We start from the raw sequence: 21,937 nt of genomic DNA on the forward strand, positions 1-21,937 counted from the left end.
GCACTGATCTAAGCAAAATTTCCTAGGGCATGTCATAGCAAGTAATAGGAACAGAAGGATGGAGTTACAGGCAGGACCTAAACTGAGAGCAGCCAAACTTAGGTAGGGCTACATAATTACAGAGACACAACCAAACAATTGCAGAAAGCTTACCCATAGCAGTGAATTCTTGAGCACCTCTTGGCATTAATGATTCTTGTGTATGCATATCGGCAATAGTTTGGTTTCTAACTTTATGACACCTCCTTAGCTTCTTTTTGTAGAGAAGTAGGAACTTTCCCATTACGTATAGGCAGCATTAGTGATATTATTATACACTCTTTATCAATTCCTTTGGAGGAAGTTGATGACTTATGGAAGTCCAACTAGTTTCTGTTTCGATTGAAGCACTGTGCATATCTAATGAGGCTGCATACTTCAACACTAACACATGTATTTACACCGACTGCTGGGGGAAACTTATTGAAATCTACCTGTGAGCACTGATTTAAGCAAAATTTCCAAGGGCAAAGCAAGCAATAGGAACAGAAGTGGAGATCACAGGCTGGACTTACACAGAGAACAGCCAAACTTAGGTAGGGATACATAATACAGTAACTCAAACTAGATTGGCGGAGAAAAAATTCATATTTCGTGCAAACGCACATGATACAGTGTTCAGCTCAAATCCAAAACAAAAAGTACAAATTCCTAATAACTGCACTAATCTTTGACTATCCAACATAGAATCCTGAAATAGTCACAATGAAGAATGCAAACCTCAACTCTCTACTATACACAGCTTTCTTGCATAGAACCTTCCAAAAACACAACCAAACAATTACAGAAACCTTACCAAAGCCACTACTTAAATGAGGACGAATATTTTGCTACCGCCCAAAAAACGAGAAGAACCCACGTTTCTTAGGCTCCTCCTCCACCATTACAGCCTCCATACTATCCTGCTCAACCAATCTCCAAGCAGCTTGCTCAAATGCCAAACCTGCCAAAGCTGGTGGCTTGTTCAACACAAGGGGATAACCTCTGTTAGTACTTCTAATAACCTCCGAATCCTCAGGAATCACACCCAATAAAGGAAGCCCCAACATTTCCTGCACATCCAATACAGACATCATATCTTCTCCTTTTATCATATCCGTCCGAACCCTATTCACCATCATCTTAATATCCCTTATTCCATCACATTCCAACAATCCAGTCACTCTATCGGCATCCCTTAAGCTTGTAATATCTGGCGTCGTCACTAAAACAGCTTCATTTGCCGGAGTAATAGCTGTTATAAACCCAGCATCAATACCAGCTGGACAATCAATGATAATGAAATCGGGTGCACCTTCGTCACGGGCTTTTAAGGCGTCCACAAGCCAAACCAAGGCTTTCCCGCCAAACCCAATAGGCAATTTGGATCTGGGCTTGGAAATACATAACAGTTCAAAATTGGACCACCGTTTGTCACGTACAAGGGCCTGATCGAGACGACAATCGCCGTTGAGAACCTCGACAACGGTGTAATTGACCCGGTTTTCTAGGCCCAAAAGGAGGTCAAGGTTACGGAGTCCCACATCGCAATCAATGGCGACGACGGAGAAGCCTAGACGAGCTAAGGAGAGGCCGATATTGGCGGTGGTGGTAGTCTTACCGACGCCGCCTTTGCCGGAGGTAATGACGACGACTCTCGGGGTTTCTCCGGCGAGCTGAGGCTTGCGGTTGTACTGGAGGATGGAATGGATAGAAGGGTAGAAGTTTCTAGAAGGTTTGGGAGTGGGAATGGGTTTTAGGGTTTTGGGGGATAGGGAATTGGGAGGGGTAAATGAGGAAGAGTAGAAAGAGGAGGATTTAGGGTTAGAGAGTGGCTGCAGAGATAACATTTTCGTGTGGAAGAAATGAGAGAGTATTGTATTGAGTGAAACAGAGGAAACTTCAGAAGTGGAAAAACATGTTCGAATGTGTGTTGTTAGCAGAAAGAGGAAGGCGACGGCACTGGGGAAGTGGCAAATGAGGTGATGACTGAAGAACGGGAAATATCTTTTGTGCAGCTAATCTTAATTTTTTTTCTTTTTCTTTCGGCTGTGTCGCATAATTTTGAATGAAGATGCACATGATATAAATATTCAAGTATTTCAATGATTTTATGATGTTTCATCTACTAATATTAAAAAATATATATTTGTTTAATTACATCAGTTAAAATTTATTAAACGTGCACTTAAACTTGAATTTGTAAATTAGAAAAGATGATGTGTTACTTGTGGAAGTCGGTTAAATTATAGTACTTAATTTGACAATTGTTTGCATCATCATTGGATAAAGATTAAATTTGCTATGTAAAATCCAAGTGTAATTGAATTGTTTGCATGTGCTACAAAAAGAAGTTAACAAATACGAACAATGTTAGGATGATCTTAGAAAGGCTTAAACAATGTGGGTGTTTGAGTGTTTCCAATTTGTGTGTTTATTTAACATAAAATATAAATAGCATAAAACATGTAGCAAATTCACTTTTCTCCAAAAAGGGATGGTCATGACTCATGACTCATGCCAAGATATACAAGAAAAATGTATAATTTCATATATCTATAAAATTAAATAATAATTAATATGAAGAATAGATGTTAAGACAATATTTAACTTTAGGCCCTAATGTATTAAGTCGCCCATGTTGAGTGATGGCATAATGCATTCATAATATAATGACCGGATGATTTTATGAAGCGTGATTTTCCGTCTTTTAAAAGTTTTCAAGAATATACATCAATTTCCAATAATAGAGTGGTCTTGAAGTTAAATAATTACACCACTTAATATAGTGAAGAATCATCAAATTAGTGTACTACTGACTACCTTGTGTGGTTATTCGAATTGATCTGTTTTCCAGTAAATCCAGAACCAAACGTCATATTATGACTTTTATGAGTTACTTTGATCACCATATCTTTATACGAAAGAAACCGAACTCATGTATTGCATGACAGATTGGGGATGAAACATAACGGATTGAATATCGGCCTGGGGTTCCATCGAACCTAAGCATGAGGTTAGAACATGCGTCTTCAAGGTTATCGAGTCCGTAACCCCGGAACTGACCGCGACTCCGAATTACCTCGAGAACACATTATCGAACCAAAATAACGGAAGGCCAAAATAACCGTAATCGATCGGATATCATGGCGGGAATCTCGGCACGTATTAATGAAACCGATTAATTAGCAAATCATGAGATTTTTTTACCTTATATAGAATTGTACTTAAAGTAAGACTCATCTACTATATAAAGAGGGTCTAATTATTTGTAAAGGACATGGTAACACGCATCCCAAAGCAATAAATTATTATTTCTAGTCATTAGTATCTTATCACCCTGTTCCGGCACCGATTGCAGCATCTTTGACTCGAGGGTGACCAACCTTCAAGGCCAAGATTATTCAACATGTGTGGTTTGCATTTACCTTTTTATCATTTATTTCAATTTAAATATGATTTCTCATTTTTGTATCAAGTTAGATCACGTATTCTTAAAACTGCGTATAAATTCAATTGTTATCCGATTTTGAGAGTAAAAAATATCAATATGATTAGGGATGACAATAGAGCAAGGTGGATGAAATGTTCTTTTGCGGAGCCAGGGGCGGCTCGACATAATATGGAGTCTAAGGCGAAAATAAAAAGTGAGGCCTTAAATTTTTGATTTTTTTACTCTTATAATTTATCGAAATCTAAAAAAATTATAATCAATTTTAATTATTGCCAATGTCTAACCAATTTGTTTAATCCTCTCTTGTGTTGTCATGCTGAACTTCATTGATTTAGTTTTGAAATTTTTTTTCAACAAAGGCAGCTGATATAGAAATTATTAATGGTAATTGAATTATCATTTTTTACCTGATTGAGTTTGCTCATTAGAGTATTATTCTACTTATACAGTTTCTCTTAGCATTTTTAATTCTAAATATAAGTTGAAACAAATAATATTATAGTAACTACTATGTTTCAAGAGTCATTCAATGTTAAGGACGAATTTTAATAGTTAGTTATCTAAGTAGCTTGAAAAATGTCTACAAAGGCACTCAAATAACAAAAAAAAATTCTTCTAAACTAACATTGTAAGAAGATCGATTTAAGTTGGGATGATTTAAAGACAGGAAACAACTAGTAACTACAATTTAAGATGTGTAAAACTTTTGACTATAACTATTTAAACCAAACTAGTATAAGAACCCGCGTGATGCGCGAATAATTTGACAGAATATTAATCTTATAAAATTATAATCTAATATATCATATTAACTTAATAAATATTAGTTATATTTTATTATTTAATATAGTGTACAAAAATATAACACAATCTATACAAAACTAAAGGATACGCATCATATAGTAATCAAATAAATTGTTTGATCCTTTTTATTTTTTAACTAATTTAAAATATAAATATCATAAAATTATCTCTATCCCCTCTTTTCGTACATTTCTTTCTACGGTAATACTTATTTGATTAGTTTTCAAATTTTGTAATTTATTAAAAATTAAAATAATGTAATATTTTTTTACTAAATTATAATTTTGAATTCATCAAAAGTATAAAGAGATGCATATATATATATATATATATAATTTAAATTGGCAATTTTTTATTTCTTTATTTTCGTTTTTTATTTTAAAATAATTTTAAAACTCCAAATTGAAACCACACCCCAATTTGAATTGGCAATTTTTTATTTCTTTATTTTTATTTTTTATTTTAAAATAATTTAAAACTCCAACTTGAAACTATTCCCCAACTTAAATAGGTAGTTTTGTTTTATTATTAATATTTTTATTTTTTTATTGTAGCTAATTTAATTTTTTCTTATATTTTAATTTTAAATTTTAAAATAATTTTAAAACTCCAACTTGAAACTACTCCCCAATTTGAATGAGTAGTTATTTTTTTATTTTTTTTATATTTTTGTTTTTTTAATATAGCTAATTATAAGATATCTATATTTATTAATTCAAATAGAGTAACAAATTAATTCAAAATTTAATTTTTTTTTTAGTTAAAAAGAAAGTTTATTTTGTCTTAATAATGCCACTTGGCTTTTTGTGGTTATGCCACTTGTCTTAATAATGTATTTTTGCCTTTTCTTTTATTATATATAAATAATTTAAAAATTCTATTAATAGTGCATAATTATTAAATATTATATATATTATTTATAGATTTTGGGGCCTAAATATTTTGAGGGCCTAAAGGCCATTGCCTTAGTGGCCTTAGGCTCCAGCCGGCCATGCCAGGCCCAACATTACAGAAGCGACAACAACTTCGCACTCCAAAATACGCAGATGTGACGCACCAGAAACACACTTATATATATATATATATATATATATATATATATATATATAACTAACTTTTATTGGTTTTTTCATGAGTTTATTTCTTTCATAATTTGATTCTTTCATTGCTTACTTGTACTCTGTCTGTGCTTCGCTTAGTCCCATACAGCCTTATTTCACCCAACTCGGTTGTGTTACATTTTCTTCTTGTTTGCAATATTAATTAATATATTTTCAGTAATTTCATTTACTCGTTCAATCTGAAGCTCTAATTCACCTTTCTTTGTTTGTTTCCTTTTTTTTTTTTCTACTTTGAAAAAAAAAGTGTTCGTTCTAACCTAATAGCTCTCGCATTTTGGAAATCAGCGGTCCAAAGAAAAAATCGAAAACCAATTGATAGGGGTGTTCATGGTTCGGTTTGAATCGATTTTTCCTTAAAAAGAAATCAAACCAAGTAAGTTGGTTTTTCAAATATTGGAACCAAACCAAACCAATTAAGTTGGTTTTCTATCGATTCGGATTTTATCGGTTTTTGTCAGTTTTTCGGTTTTTTCAGTTATTTATCGAATTTTTTCTTAAATATGAGATATACACTACCAAACACATACTCCGGCGACTATATTTTCAACGTAACACTATCAAACCAATTGCTCTTTGAGAAATCTATCATTTACCAAGATATATTGATGATAATTGAATCAAATAGTGATGAATAATTTAATTACTCAATTAATCGATTATTTTTAACATGAAATATATTCTTGTACTTAACAAAAGAAAACTACCAATCAAACTAGAATATAAAAACAAAGAATTAGATTATTATAATAGCAAAGAACTAAACTAAAAATACAAATGACTAATATGTACCATAAAATTTTAGAAATATTATATATATATATACATATATATATATATATATATATATATATATATATATATATATATATATATATATATGTATGTATGTGTGTGTAATAATAAATTTAAATAGCTACTTCTATAGTCGGTTTGGTTCGGTTTTTTCGGTTATTTTTTTTATTAAAACCAAAACCAAACCAAATTTGATCGGTTTTTTAAAATTCAAAACCAAAACCAAACCAAACCTAAAAAGTATCGATTTTTTTGGTCGATTTGATTCGGTTTTCGGTTTGGTTCCATTTTTTAAATTTTTATGAACAACACTGCCAACCAGTTGAGATTGAGCACAACATTTTCAGCTAGCGGTCCCCAACTTATATACTAAATATCATATAATCCCTCACCATTTTTCATTTGTGCATTTTGGCATGTGGTGACAGAGTGAATGAGCTCATCCAATCACAGCCGTCCACTTCCAACCATATAATCTTTGATGATTCCCTTATCTCCTCCAACAAATACCCCGTTTCCCTCTTTTTCAAAACAAAAGCAAATTCCTTAGGAAGTAAAAGCAAAAGCAAACTCTTTTTAGTAGCAAAAAGCAAAAATAAATAAATCATATGTAACGGCTCAAACTTCTCTTCTTTAAAGTGTTCCACCCACCTACAAACAGTTCATCGAAGCCGTCCATTCCAAGTGTCCTTCCTCACAAGCAAGTTCATAAATTCTAGTAGGGTAGGATGATTTAAAAAAAATTAACTTTTAATCAGAGATTTTAAATTGAGCTTTAAAAACAAAAAACAAATTCTGATAGAGAGCCGTCTCAGTTAGATTAACTATCGGAGCTAACAAATTTTCCTTAAGCCACTCATAAATGAACATTAAAAAAGGTCGATCGGTTAAAAATAATTATATTGAATAGTTATATGTTTCCGACATTTTACTATTTGTACATTTTTCACATACTTACTATTAATATTGTTTACCCTCAAAATCGGATAACAATTGAATTTGTAATTGGTTTTAAGGATATGTGATTTAACTTGATACAAAACGACAAATTAGATTGCAATTGAAATAAGTAATGGAAAAATAAATGCAAACCACACAAGTTAAACAGTCCAAGCCTTGGAAGGTTAGCCACCATCGAGCCAAAAGTGCTTTAATTGATATCAGAACAGAACAACAAGAGAATTATAAAAACTTAAAGAGAATAATAATATATTATTTTGGGATGCGTGTTACAATGTGTTCAATGAATTATTAAACATCCCTTTATATAGTAGAAGAATCCTACTTTAGGTACAATTCTATAAAAGGTAAAAGATCTCTTGTTTCGCTGATTGCCGGTTCGTTATTGATTCGTGCCGAGATTCCCACCGTAATATCCGATCGGTCACGGATATTTCGGTCTTCTGTTATGCTAACAAAGTTTCTTCGAGCTCGATTGGGACTAAGGTCGACTCCGGGATTACGGACTTAATGTTCTCGAAGGCAGGCGTTCTGACCCCGGGTCCTAGCTCAGTAGGACTGGGGGTCGATCTTCAATCTTTGGTTGTCATGTTCCGAGCTGCCATGTTGTAGGCGAGCTCGATTTCGACTGTATACAGATAGTACCCTCATTTTTTGGAGAGTAGATGACGAGAAACGACATGACCTTTCGATTCTATCTTTTACACCATACGACAAAAACGACAAAACAGTCAAAACGTCTTATCAGTCAAGTCTTAAAGGCATTAAATGTATGTCAGTTGATGGTCGGCCACTCCTGGATGTGAACCGTCGTTGAAAAACTATAAATACCCCCTCATTTGTTCATTCGAACTTTACATTCAAAGCTTCTACCCCGTATCTTAGTAATCTCAATATTTTCAAGCACTTATATTTGAGGTCTTTTTATAAGAACTTATGCTCTGCCTTCATTTCAAACCATTAAGTGTAATCTTTTAACTTCCATTTTTTTCTTATTTCCTCTCTTTAAAGAAATGGCGAAAACTTCCAAAACCGTTCCCCAAAAAGAAAATCCTTCTACCTCGCGGCTTGCTACCGAAGAAACCGTTTCACGTACAACTGTCGAGGAACCAGCACCGAAACCACCTCTAAAAATGTTCATCCGGGGGGGGGGGGGTGCCCGGTCAATGCCAATTTTAAAATCGAAAAGGCCTCCTCCGTACCAGGCTGGTGTAAGGAGGTCTCGAGGTATATCTGCTCGATCACCGAGGATATTCTCTCCGAAGTCAAAAGGGATTCTAACTTGGCTGACAAACATGTGGTAGTTCCCGAACCTGATGAAGCCATCACCACCCACGTCGAGGAATTTTTAAGTGTTTACACTTATCCCTTCACGTTGGGCCCCTTGGACCCGGTTATAATTGATTTTTTCAAAAGATATGAGGTAACCCTCGGTCAAATTCACCCTTATTTCTAGAGAATCGTAATTCTCTTCCGCTTCTTTGTAAGTAAGATCGAAGGGTGCCCTTTCACGATTGACCACCTTACGCACTTATACAGTCCCCGACTCTACCGGGGGGCTGATCAAGCTCGCTCGTTGGGCCAGTAAAGCTGCGTTATCGAGTATCGACGAAGATATGGATCGAGGTTGGCTATGTCGTTTCGTCCGAGTGAGGACCTCAGACTTGATCCCGGCCGAGCATGTGTCGTTCCTTGAGAAGTGGAACGTGAAACGTGAAACGTAAGTATATAATTTTGCTTCCAAGGTTTTATTTATCGCCCTTTTTCCTTCTTTCTTATCGGTGTTCTGTGACAGTGCAACTGTTGCCCGAATCCCGAACGCGGTTCCTCGACTCAAGGAGTGGGTCGAGGGCATAGTATCGCAAATGCCTTATTCCTAGCGCTCGGGGAGCGAGCTTTCAAAGGGCCGATGGGAGGCCCGTTCGAACGGTGAGATCCCTTCCATGAGTAATATTTGGTTTCCCTACCACATAATTAAGTCCTTACTTGTCTTATTTCTTTTTGTAGGTTTACCCAAGGATGTTCAAATGAGGCCCTGATCCGATAGTGACGATTTCCCTACTGAATCCTCTGCTCCGAAATAGGGTAAAGAGAAGAAGAGAAAAAGGGCTCCGAGTTCTCCAGGCTAGGAGAAAAAGAAAACAAAGAGAAGGCTGGTGTGCAAGCCCAAAGAAAGCACCAGCGCTCGAGCACCGCCTTTCGATTCCCTCTATCAGCTGAGGGGTGAATCTGAAGAAGAACAAGAGGAGGAAACCTTCAATCTGGTGTCCCGAGTGTCGACATGACTTGAAGGGCAAGGGGCCTCCGAACCAGAGGGAGGCGATGCCTATTTTTATTGAGCTAGGGAGGTCGAGAACGAAGCTTCTCGGGTCGTGGGCAGTGCGCCGAGGGAAGCACTCAGTGTGATAGAGATCACCTAGTCACCTTCGTTCACTGAGTCCATGTACAATGAGGCTCAAACAGTGAGAGAACATCCCAATGAGGGAGTCCTCAGAACAGATGATCCCTTCCGCAGCTTCTTTGATGGAGTGGACTCTACCGCTACAGCGTGGATCCTGGTCGGAAGCGATTCATCACTTTCTCCCTTCCGAAGGATTGCGGGTCCTTTCTGCCCCCGTATGGGTGGCCAGTTATATTCGATGTCTGCTGACCGAGGATGATCAGGTCAAAATAAACGAGGTGGATGCACCCTTCCTGTTCAACGAAGCGCAACAGGCGTTAAATCGGGTAACTTAAAACATTCCTCTTTGGTTTTCAATTTGCACTTAGACTATTTTGTAGATAGCTCTAACATTTTTTCTTCGTGTTTGTAGGCCTCGGTGCTTCACTACGAGGCTTTTCTCCGATACCAGGATGAGCTGAAATAGCTTGAGGCCGAGGTCCGAGGGCTCACTGAGAAGAGAGATTCCTAGTAACTTCTTAGTGAGCAGCGTGAGGGGGAGGCTAAAAGCCTCCGAGCTGAGCTCTAGGTGGCTCAGAAGGAGCATACCGATCTGGCCAAGCAGGTAAAAATATTTGAGGTTAGTGACGATGAGCTAGGCTCGGTGGCTAATCATCAAAATCCGCAGGTCCAACAAAAAATCGACCAAGTAGCCCAACTTTGAGTTGAGATGGATGTTGTCAAGGCCGAGACCGACGAATAGAGGGACAAGATGGATCGTCTGGCCTCAGAAAAGGAGGCTGCTCGGGCGCAACTGACTTCGGCTGAGGTCCAGCTTCGAGCAGCAAAGGAAAAGGCCGAGGTGCAGGCCAAAAAGGTCGAAGAGCTCCAGTCTCGGCTAGGTTCGGCTGCCTCTGATAGGAAAATCATGGCCAAGGAACTTAAAACGGCCAAGTCAATGGCCGCGGTGGTTAAAGCCGACGCCGACGAGATGGTGGCCCAATATAAGGCCGATGCCGAGGCGGCCCAGGACCGTTTGAAAGATATCATTGAATACGAGAAATGACAGTCGCAAAGAGAGGCCCTCGAGGAGATTCATACTCGGGGTTTCAATCTATCAGCCGAGATCGAAACTACTTAGGGGCTCGAGGCCGAGGCCAAGAAGTTAGCCTACCCCAAAGAAGAAGAAGAAGAATACTCCGAGGGTTCCGATGGACCTGGGAGTGGAGAAGACCAGGTTGTTTAGACGTTTTTGTAGAAATTTTTTGCTTTTTGTTTTTCTTGTGAACTTTTGTACTTTTGTTAAGGCCACTTGGCCTTTGTAAAGACTATATATAATATACAAGGCTTTTTTCCTTTCGACTGTTTAAGAATTTTGTTTTCCTTTGCTTTATTCTTTATGTTTGCAAAGATCGAAATGCCTTAGCATAAAATAGTTTCCTTTGCTTTATTCTTTATGTTTACAAAGATCGAAATACCTTAGCATAAAATAGTTAGGTCATGTTCGGACCTTGCCTTTGACATTATTTTGTTTAAGGCATCGTGGGGGTTCGACATGATCGAAAACTTTTTTTTTCCCAAAGTAATTATGACTTTTTAGATTGTAGTTTGCCGAGGGTAGCCTTTAGAACCGGTTATGAAATATTTGAAGGCCTTGTTTTTGTTACGGTTCCTGGACGTCTCCAAGCCGTTTTAGTATGGCTGTAGCATTTTTAGTTCGGGTGTTGACCAATGGGCTTGTTACCCCGAGTTATCCGGGCTTGCCCAAGATATCAGTCCCCGAATGGGGATGGCCGCTGCCTTTAAGGTTCGGGCATCTCCTAATAGGTCTTGCGCCCTCGAGCTTCAATAGCCCGAGCCATCCGAATTTATTTTTGAACGGCAGTCCCCAATTAGGGTGATCGTTTGAACCCGGATAAGGTGGCCCTTGGGCTCGATAACTTTAGGGGATCGTATGTAGGAAATTCTTTTAAGAAAAAGAGAAATTCTTAAAAGGCAAGATGTTTATCCGCAAGGTAGAAACTTCTTTTTATTCTTGTGCGTGATAGTTACACATGTGTACCAAATTTTGTTCCAGGGCTCGAGTAGTCTATGTAGGCATGATTCATGTGACCGTTTGGCCCTTACAGTAAATTCTATCGATCGAGCTGGGATCGTTCAATCACAAAGATTCCTTCCTTTCTAAAGTTGTTATCCGAGAGTGATGCCCCCTAATGTTCGGGGTCGATCGAAGAGAGGCCTCGAATACTATTGTGGTCTTCGATACCGGTTTGTAATCGACCTTCAATTTTAATTAGCATGATTTACTTGTTGTCTCATTAAAAACCTTGTCGAAAAACCCATTTGGGACAAAACCAGTTCAATGGAAAAAGAGTGCAACGCGTGCTTTCAGACCTAAATGTTGTATCATTCTTTGATGATTCCCTATAGGTGTTAGTTCGGAATGTAAATAAATAAAAGAAAATGAATGAGATCGTACCTTAGCAATAGTATTGCTTCAAGTGAGCTATGTTCTAGTTGTCCGATAGTTGCTCACCGTTCATCGTTCCAAGTTTGTACGATCCTTTACCGGTGATCTCGATAATTTGATAAGGGCCTTCCCAGTTCGGCCCCAAATTCCCTTCGTTCGGGTTTTGGGTATTTAGTGTAACCTTCCTTAGTACCAAGTCCCCGACATTGAAGTATCGAAGGTTGGTCCTTCGATTATAATATCTCTCGATCCGTTGCTTTTGGGCGGCCAACCGGACAAGGGCTGATTCGCGCCTTTCATCCAATAAATCTAGGCTCGTGTTCATAGCTTCGCCGTTCGATTCCTCAGTTGCATGTCGGAACCTGAGACTTGGCTCTTCGACTTTGACCGGTATTAGAGCTTCTGCATTGTAGACTAGTGAGAACGGGGTGGCCCCAGTACTGGACTTCGAGGTCGTTCGGTATGCCCATAAGACTTCGGGCAGGATTTCCTTCCATCTTCCTTTGGTGTCTGTTAACCTCTTTCTGAGGTTTTGGAGTATGGTTTTGTTGGTCGATTCTGCTTTCCTGTTCCCACTAGGGTGGTAGGGTGTTTATATGATCCTTTTTGATCTTATGATCTTCGAGAAACTTGCTTACCTTGCTGCCGATGAATTGTTTCCTGTTGTCGCACACTATCTCGGCCGGCATTCCAAATCGGCATATAATATGATCCCAATTGAAGTCGATGACTTCTTTCTACTTGACGTTTTCGTATGCCGGGCTTCTACCTACTTAGAAAAATAGTAAGTCATAAACAATATAAATTGAGCCTTACCGGGTGCCCATAGAAGGGGGCCGACAATATCCATTCCCCACTCATGAACGACCACGGTGACAAAATCGAATGCAGCAGCTCCCCGGACTAATGAATTATCAGAGCGTGTCTTTGACATTCATCATATTTTCGTACGAACTCCTTTGCGTCCTTTTCCATATTGATCCAGTAATAGCCGGCTCTGATAACTTTTCGAACCAACGATTTAGCGCCTGAATGATTTCCACAGGTGCCTTCATGGATTTCCCTCAAAATGTACTCGGTGTCCCCTGGTCCTAGGCATATCGCGAGTAGGCCATCGAATGTTCTTCTGAACAGGGTTCCGTCTTCAAATAGGCTAAACCGTGCTGCCTTTGTATGTAGGCCCCTCGATTCCTTTGGATCCGACGATAATTTTCTGGTCTTCAGGTATTTTATATATTTATTTCTCCAGTCCCAAGTTAGGCTCGTTGAGTTAATCTCAGCACGACCTTCTTCCACTACCTATCTTATAAGTTGTACAACTTCCACCGATTGTCTAACTATATTGCCTTTTGGTGGCTTCAATACGATGCTAAGTACGGACCCTTTTGTGTTGGAGGCGTCGTCCGTAAAGAGGTTCTAGTTCCCCGAGGAGGTCCCTGAGTTGATTAATAACTCTCTTTCGACCTCGGGTATTAGGGCCGGCGTAAAGTCAGCTACAAAGTCTGTCAAAATTTGAGACTTAATGGCGGTCTGGGGTCGATATTCAATATCGTACCCACTGATTTCTACGGCTCATTTGGCCAACCGGCCCGAGAGCTTGGGCTTATGCATAACATTCCTCAATTGGTAAGTAGTCACGACACATATGGGGTGACACTGGAAGTATGGTTTTAGCTTTCTAGAGGCGCTTAAGCTAATGCCAAATTTTCTAGGTGAGTATACCTAGTTTCGGCCTCACCTAGGGTCCTGCTATATAGTAAATTAGACATTGCGTACTTTGCTCTTCCCGAACCAGGACTCCACTTATCGCTATCTCTGATACTGCCAAGTACAAGTATATTTGTTTGTCTATCTTCGATGTGTGGAGCAGTGACGGGCTCGATAGATACCGTTTGAGTTCCTACAAGGCCCGTTGGCACTCCGGAGTCCACGAGAAGTTATTCTTCTTCTTCAATAGTGTGAAGAACCGGTGGCTCTTGTCGGAGGATTTCGAGATGAATTGCCCAAGGGCAGCTATGTGCCTGGTTAACCTTTGCATGACCTTCACGTTATCCACAACCGTGATATCTTCGATGGCTTTGATCTTGTCGGGGTTGATTTCGATCCCCCGGTTGGATACCATGAATCCGAGGAATTTACTTGACCCAACTCCAAACGAATATTTCTCCGGGTTCAGCTTCATATTGTATTTCTTCAATATGCTGAAGGTTTCCTGTAAATGTTTTAAATGGTCCTCTGCTCACAGGGACTTAACCAACATATCGTCAATATAAACCTCCATTGATTTTCCTATTTATTCCTCAAACATTCGATTTACTAGGCATTGGTAAGTGGCACCAGCATTTTTTTAACCCGAATGGCATAACGTTATAACAGTAGGTGCCGTACTTAGTGATAAAAGAGGTTTTTTCCTGGTTGCCCGGGTCCATTCGTATTTGGTTGTACCCGGAATAGGCATCGAGAAAACTGAGGATCTCATGGCCGGCCGTGGAATCGATCATGCGACCAATGTTGGGCAAAGGGAAAGAGTCATTGGGACATGCCTTATTCACATCCTTATATTCTACACACATTCTTAATTTATTCCCTTTTTTAGGAACTACCACTATGTTCGCTAACCAATCCGGGTATTTAACCTCCCGAATGGAACCTATTTTAAGGAGTTTAGATACTTCGTCCTTGATGAAAGCATGTTTGATCTCGATCTGGGGTCTCATCTTCTGCTTCACCGGATGGGATTTTGGGTCCAAGCTTAGCTTATGCGTGGTTATCTCCGGCTGGATCCTTGTCATGTCAAGGTGAGACCAAGCTAAATAATCTATGTTAGCTATAAGAAACTAAATGAGTTTTTTCCTGAGCTTAGGATTTAACCTCGTGCCCAGGTATACCTTTCGATCGGGTAGATTCTCGACCAATATGATATGTTCCAGCTCCTCGACCGTCGATTTAGTGGCGTATGAATCATCAGGGGCTATAAAAGACCTAGGTACCCCATAGTCATAATCAGCGTCTTCATCTGTCCCCTGTTTCTCCGATTGGGTCGGAGCTGGTGTCGGTAATTGCTATTTAGTTTCTGGCTTTATGACCAAACTCGGCCCCTTTGCCGTTGTAAGTGCAAAAATCAAAATCGCCTCTTCGACCGCAAATATCTCCTTTGCGACTGGTTGTTCTCCGTAGATTGTTTTAATTCCGCCTGGTGTTGGGAATTTTAACACTTGGTGCAGAGTTGAAGGTAATGCCCTCATGTTGTGGATCCATGGCCTTTCAAACAAAGCATTGTATCTCATGTCTCCTTCGATTACATAAAACTTAGCTTCCTGGATAGTCCCGGCGGTGTTCAGTAGTAACGTTATCTCACCCTTAGTGGTTTCATATGCCATGTTGAATCCGTTTCGAACTTGTACTGCATACACGATTTGATCTTGTAGACCGAGCTGCTCCACGACCCTCGATGGGATGATGTTGGCCGAGCTACCTGGATCAATTAACACACGTTTAACTCGAATTTTTTTACGAGTACAGATATTACCAGTGCATCATTATGGGGCTGCACGATCCCTTCCGTGTCCTCATTGTTGAAAGACAAGGTTCCTTCCGGTGTGTAAGCTCGAGTTTATTTTTCCGTCGTTATGGACACTTTGGTGCATTTCAACATTGTCCCCTGTGGTACATCGACCCCACCAATGATCATATTAATGACGTGTTGAGGTTCTTCTTGTTCAGTCTGTTTGTTAGAATCCCTATTCCTGAAATAATTCTTGGCTCGGTCGCTCAGGAATTCTCGAAGATGCCCGATGTTGAATAGTCGGGCAACTTCCTCTCTCAACTGTCGGCAATCCTCCGTTCTGTGGCCGTGAGTGCTGTGATATTTACATATCTACTTAGGATCCCTTTGGGTTGGATCAGATTATAGAGGTCGATGCCATTTGGTATCTTTTATATGTTCGATAGCTGATATAATGGCAGCATCATCGACATTAAAGTTGTATTCCGATAACCTCGGCGCTTCTTTAGGCCCAATGGGCCTATCAAAGCTGTTTTTGCTCATGAGTCCCTGATTGCTCTGACCTCTATCACTTCTCCTTTCATTTCTCATAGAGTTCTGCCCAGACCCACTACTTCTTCGGTCTCCATTATACGACTGGTACCGATCCCTGTTTGGTCTCGGTTCACCATCGATATCTCTCTTGACTCTGTCGATGTTTATGACGGGATAAATAGACCCCGAAGGGGCCCCAAGTTGATCATCTTCCACTGTGATCTTCGATTGATACTAGTTATGCACGTCGGCCTAAGTAACAACTGAATATTCTATCAGGTTTTGTTTCAACTGTTGTGAAGCCACTGAACTTCGAACATTGAGCCCCTAGGTGAAAGCCTGAACGGCCCAATCATCAGCGACAGGTGGTAGGTCCATTCGTTCCATTTGAAACCGGGACACGAACTCTCTGAGCATCTTGTTATCATTCTGCCTTACTTTGAAAAGGTCTGATTTCCTGGTTTCGACCTTGATGTCCCCGGTTTGTGCTTTCACGAAAGAATCCGTGAGCATAGCAAATGAATCAATAGAATTAAGAGGTAAGTTGTGATACCATATCATAGCTCCCTTCAACAGGGTTTCTCCGAACTTCTTCAGCAAGACAGACTCGATCTCATCGTCCTCTAAGTCTTTCCCTTTGATGGCACATGTATAAGAGGTTACATACTCATTTGGGTCGGTCGTTCTGTTATACTTAGGTATCTCGGGCATACGGAATTTCTTAGGGATCAGCTTCGGGGTCGCGCTCGGAGGAAAAGGTTTTTGCACGAACTTCTTGGAATCCAGGCCTTACAATATTGGTGCTGCTCCAGGGATTTGGTCTACCCTAGAATTGTAGGTTTTCACCTTTTTGTCATTAGCTTCGATTTTCTTCTCCCCTGATTCTAACTGTTTTATCAGTTCTTCGAGCATCTTTATGATCTCGGGATTAGTCCCTGATTCATATCCATTTGACCTTTCTATGACAGGTTCATCCTTGCAGGTGACTTCCCGAGGTGGATCGGGTTCAACCCTGCTCGGTACATGGCTTTGGTTCTGTAACTGAGCTATCGCCGCTTGTTGAGTCTGCAGCATTTCGAAGATCACCCTAAACTGATCCCGTCTCCTCCAATATTTTGTGTGTTTTAAGTTGCCGATTGGGCTCCACCACGGACGCTATTCTCGGGGTCGGTAGGTAATTTTGCGTCGATAGCCACATGTGAATTAGCGTCAATTGGGTCTGCGACTGGAATTCCGATGGGATCAACGGGCGGTACTTCATCACTGGGCGCTATGTTGTTATTTTTCCCGTGATGACCGGGCTCGTTGTCAACATGTAGGGGTGCTGATTGAGGGTTTGGTATTTCAAGTTTTAACCTGAAATCAGAGACCCTTCAAAGAACAAGTGTAAAATAGTGTGTGTTATGGAGATTTGTATCAAATAACTACTATTATCCTTAGCCCCACGGTGGACGCCAAACTGTTTACCATCAAAATCGGATAACAATTGAATTTGTAAGTGATTTTAAGGATACGTGATTTAACTTGATACGAAACGACAAATTAGATTGCAATTGAAATAACTAATGGAAAAGTAAATGCAAACCACATAAGTTGAACAGTCCCAGCCTTGGAAGGTTAGCCACCCTTGAGCCAAAAATACTTTAATTGATATCAGAACAGAACAACAAGAGAATTATAAGAACTTAAAGAAAATAATAATATATTGCGTTGGGATGCATGTTACAATATTTTCAATGAATTATTAAACCTCTCTTTATATAGTAGAGGAATCATACTTTAGGTACAATTCTATAAAAGGTAAAAGATCTTTTGATTTGCTGATTGCCGGTTCATTATTGATTCGTGCCGAGATTCTCGCCATTATATCCGACCGGTTATGAATATTTCGATCTTTTGTTGTGCTAACAAAGTTTCTTCGAGCTCGATCGGGGCTAAGGTCGACTCCGGGATTACAAACTTAATATTCTTGAAGGCAGACGTTCTGACCTCGAGTCCTAACTCGGTGGGACTCGGGGTCGATCTTCAATCTTTGGTTGTCATATTCCGATCCTAATCTGCCATGTCGTAGGCGAGCTCGATTTCGATCGCATACAAATATATAAAAAATATTTTTAAAAGCGATTGGCTTCTCGCTGTTGCGCTTCTTGTTTTTCTCTTCATTAATGTGATGTTTATGCTTCTCTGAGTCGATGGTCTATTGGAAACAACCTTTCTCTCTCCACAAGGTAGGGGCAGAGGTGGACCTATAGTGGAGTGTGCGGGGTCACCGGAACCTGTTAGGCTCGGCAAAAATCATGTATATATAGATCTTGTGTGTACTGTATATTCAGATTAGGACTCCTTAAATAATTTACTTGAGCCCCTACAAAACAAAAGCTGGACGGCAGCATTGGTTGAGCTGCTAGTTTCACCACCTTCCCAGCCTCACCATTCGGTCTTGTGTTCGAGACCTAAAGACCTAATTCTCTCTCTCTCTCTCTCTCTCTCTCTCTCTCTCTCTATATATATATATATATATATATATATATATATATATATATATATATAAGAAAAATTAACGAAGCAGTGTTGGGCGACATCGCTTCTATCAACATTGGTTCCTGTAGCACTTATTTTGCAAAGTAATCTTTCACTCTTTGCTTAATGTTTTTTCTTTCTTTAAAATTTTTTGGTTGTTTATATATTGCGGATAAGTTGTCATACTTATTAATTTCTTAAAGAACCGCACACATAATTTTATCGTTAATTATTGGCATATTTAAGGTTAGTGGTGCCCCGTCACGCTCAAATCATGAGTCCGCCTCTGGGTAGAGGTAAGTCTAATACACATTACCCTCATAGACTCTACTATGTGAGATTATACCGAATTTGCTACTGTTTGTTTTTATTTTTAAAAGTTGCTATACAATATAGTTTTCCAAAAAGAATTTAATGAAATTTATACCCTAGGAATTCATATTAGTTGGGTCCCAATAGGATAGCATTAGTCCAGTGAGAAGAAAAAGAAAGTTCAATGACCCTACTCATCTCCCACGTGTCTCATAACGAATAGGTATTAAATTGACAATTGTACCCTTGCTTCTCCTACTCATCCCCGTCTCTTCCAACCGGCAATTTCATGTGATCAGTTGCTTATTATATTATCCTCTCTGTCTCTCTTATCTCTCTTCCTTTGCCCCCATTTCTCATTTCACCTTTGCTTTTCTTATCGTCAGATCTACAGATCATTATACTCTCTCTATTTCTAGTTGACCCTTCGCTGGAAGAGCTTTTCAGTGGCCTTTTTCTCTCACAGGTTAATTTTCTTGATTCTTGTTTTGTGTTCAAGTGAGATCTAAAAGATTTAATATTTGTGCTTCTGTTTTGTGTTTCTCTCTGATTTGTCATCTGGGTATTCTCGATCTGATGTTAATTGTGTGTGAAAGTGATTGATTGTATTGAAAGTTGAAGTTTTTGTATGCGGGTCGAATGGGTTGTTATCGTTTGATGTTGTATTAGGAGTGAACTGAATTTTATTGGGGTTATTGATTTTTGTAGTTTTTGCCTCTGTATGATTAAGTCAATTTCTGATTTGGGCATCTTATATGAATCTCAATTTTGTTAAATTAGGGTTTGCTTTAGTTGCTTACCCACTATTGCAGCTTCTGATGTAGAATAAATAGTCGTTTATAAAACAACTTAGATGAGAGGATTAGTTTTGGACATAGCTGATATGACTAAGTCCTAAGCAAAGTCTCATGTATGAGACATGAAAGTCCTGGATTCAATCTGTATGTTGTTAATAGGTGGTGAGAGAATATGTAATGTGACTTTATTGGTGTTCTCTTTTGACGTTTGAGGACGCTGATGATTTGTCTAGTTGCTGTTGGGGTGGGAGTTTTTGTATCTCTTAAATTTCCCTCTGTTTTGGTGGTAGATTTGTCATCGATATGGGTACTTTTTTTGTTTTTCTGGTCTCTTTAATAAGCTGTATGAGTACTCTAGATTATGTGGTTTTGACACACACACACACAAAAAAAAAAAATCTATGTACGGGACAACGTGGTGTATATCGTGATATACATATGTCTAGGATGAATTCTGTTGATTGTGTTTCTAATTATTCGTTCTGTTAATATCTGGAATTTATGTACTAAGTTTGTGCATATTCTGCAGGAGGGAAGGCCATGTGAGTTGTTGCAAGCCGACAGGTATAGACATCATTTTGTTTGGTTTTCATTGAGGTTAGTAGTTTGGTTAGTTGCTGCCAGATGGGTAAATGCCAGGGTTGCGGAAAACTAGGAAGAATGGTGAGTGACGGGCCTATGAGTGCTTACCAATCTTCTCTTCTTCAGTCTCCTGTTGTTTCTGTCTGGGACTGTATTGTTCGTAAAATGAGGTATTCCTTTAGACCTGAGTTTGTGTAGGTGTACTTCTCGTAAACGCTTTAGATTGGATAGCATTTAGTCTTTTGCAATAGTATTAAATACAGGGCACAAAGGAAAGGAAAATAAATTAGTCACAGAGAGTATGAATACTTCTTTAGAGATATCTTAACAAAGGGGAAGTCAGATTTGCTTAAGTGTTATTGTTTGAGAATCAGTTGGCAAAATGGACTGTGCTAAAGTTGCATCTGCAGTTAGAAAAGACAAGAAGAAGCAAGTTAAGGATGAGTTGGATCGAATTAAACAGGCTGAGAAAAAGAAGAGGCGCTTAGAGAAAGCCTTGGCTACTTCGGCTGCCATCCGTTCTGAACTGGAAAAGAAGAAACAGAAGAAGAAAGAAGAACAGCAAAGGCTTGATGAAGAGGGTGCTGCGATTGCTGAGGCAGTTGCTCTTCAGGTCCTTGTGGACGAAGACTCTGATGATTCATGTAAGCTTATCTTGAAGAAGGACGAAGGATGGAATGCATGGGATCTTTGTAGCAATTTTGACTTGTACATTGGGGGACAACGACCCATACTCCCTCACCAAGACTTCTCGACATATTCACCTGAAGGAATAGACTGGGATTCTGGGGCAAGCGGGTATGCATGCATGTCGAATGAGTGGGGAAATTCTGACTGGATGATCTCATCTGAACCTTGTGTAAGGGATATTCAGTATCACTATTTTGATGAGGGAAATTGGGAGGTTGCAAGAATTTCTCCTGATCTACTTGCAGCACAGGCTGTCTCATCTCTTCAGATCGCTGAAGACGCTCCAGTGGACTCGTATATCTTCAATCAGGTGTTGAGGGAGTGAATTATTTGGAAGTCTTAAATCTGTAATCCAGTGAATTATTTGTTGTTGTTGTTGTTAAGTCTGTAATCCAGTTGGTGGTGCCAAACTACTATTTTTTTCTTAATGGGTTTGAATAATCTCATGTATATATTTGAAGTTGAACTCATCCGTTTGCAATATGTACGCTCTTTGTTGTTGCTTGTGTTTTAAAATTTACTGTGGTGTTTCTGGTTGATTGTCACCTGTTGAGGTGTTATATGCGAAGTCTAGAGTGGTTAAATTACATCTTGAGTTCATGAGAGCTACATGGTGGGAGAATATCTATGGCTGGGTTGAGACTTGAGATGAAAACATTCAATTGATCGTACTTTTTGCTCGTTTGGGGGATGGGCTGTCAAGTATAATTTAATGTACTTGTGATTTTATTTTCTTATTGTGGTCTCGAAATCCTTGCTTGGAAAATGTTGAGCTATCACATTCTAATTACTTAAAGCAGGATGTCAAGTCCTACGCACTAGTATATATTCAGTGGTTCAGACCCTGCGACCTAACTCGTCGAGTAGACCGTCAATTTCATAATTGGTTTATGCATATATCTACTAAGGATAGCATTTGGTTGAAGTTGAAATTGAACAAGAATATTTGGAGTTGAAGTTGTGTTTTGATGTGATATTAACTTGGAGAAGATAAGATT

General features: G+C 39.2%; 2 protein-coding genes across 2 annotated transcripts; one reads left to right on the forward strand and one right to left on the reverse strand.

Annotated features, from left to right (window-relative positions):
• Positions 1 to 608: 608 nt before the first annotated feature.
• On the reverse strand, positions 609 to 1,875 carry LOC107826839 (putative septum site-determining protein minD homolog, chloroplastic). Its single transcript, NM_001326171.1, is given in 1 exon segment — positions 609 to 1,875. A coding segment is annotated over 1 exon segment (999 nt). The 5' UTR covers positions 1,869 to 1,875; the 3' UTR covers positions 609 to 869.
• A 17,252-nt stretch (positions 1,876 to 19,127) lies between these two features.
• LOC107807158 (uncharacterized) lies at positions 19,128 to 21,455 on the forward strand. Its single transcript, XM_016631484.2, has 2 exons — positions 19,128 to 19,336; positions 20,197 to 21,455. The coding sequence occupies exon 2, from the start codon at positions 20,632 to 20,634 to the stop codon at positions 21,262 to 21,264; it is 633 nt and encodes a 210-aa protein (XP_016486970.1). The 5' UTR covers positions 19,128 to 19,336; positions 20,197 to 20,631; the 3' UTR covers positions 21,265 to 21,455.
• The last annotated feature ends 482 nt before the right edge of the window (positions 21,456 to 21,937 follow it).

The sequence above is a fragment of the Nicotiana tabacum genome, chromosome 4, assembly GCF_000715075.1.
Source record: "Nicotiana tabacum cultivar K326 chromosome 4, ASM71507v2, whole genome shotgun sequence".
Classification (NCBI taxonomy): domain Eukaryota; kingdom Viridiplantae; phylum Streptophyta; class Magnoliopsida; order Solanales; family Solanaceae; genus Nicotiana; species Nicotiana tabacum.

Coding starts and splice junctions, on each gene's coding strand:
- LOC107807158 (XM_016631484.2), top strand. CDS start 20,632: ATGGACTGTGCTAAAGTTGCATCTGCAGTTAGAAAAGACAAGAAGAAG.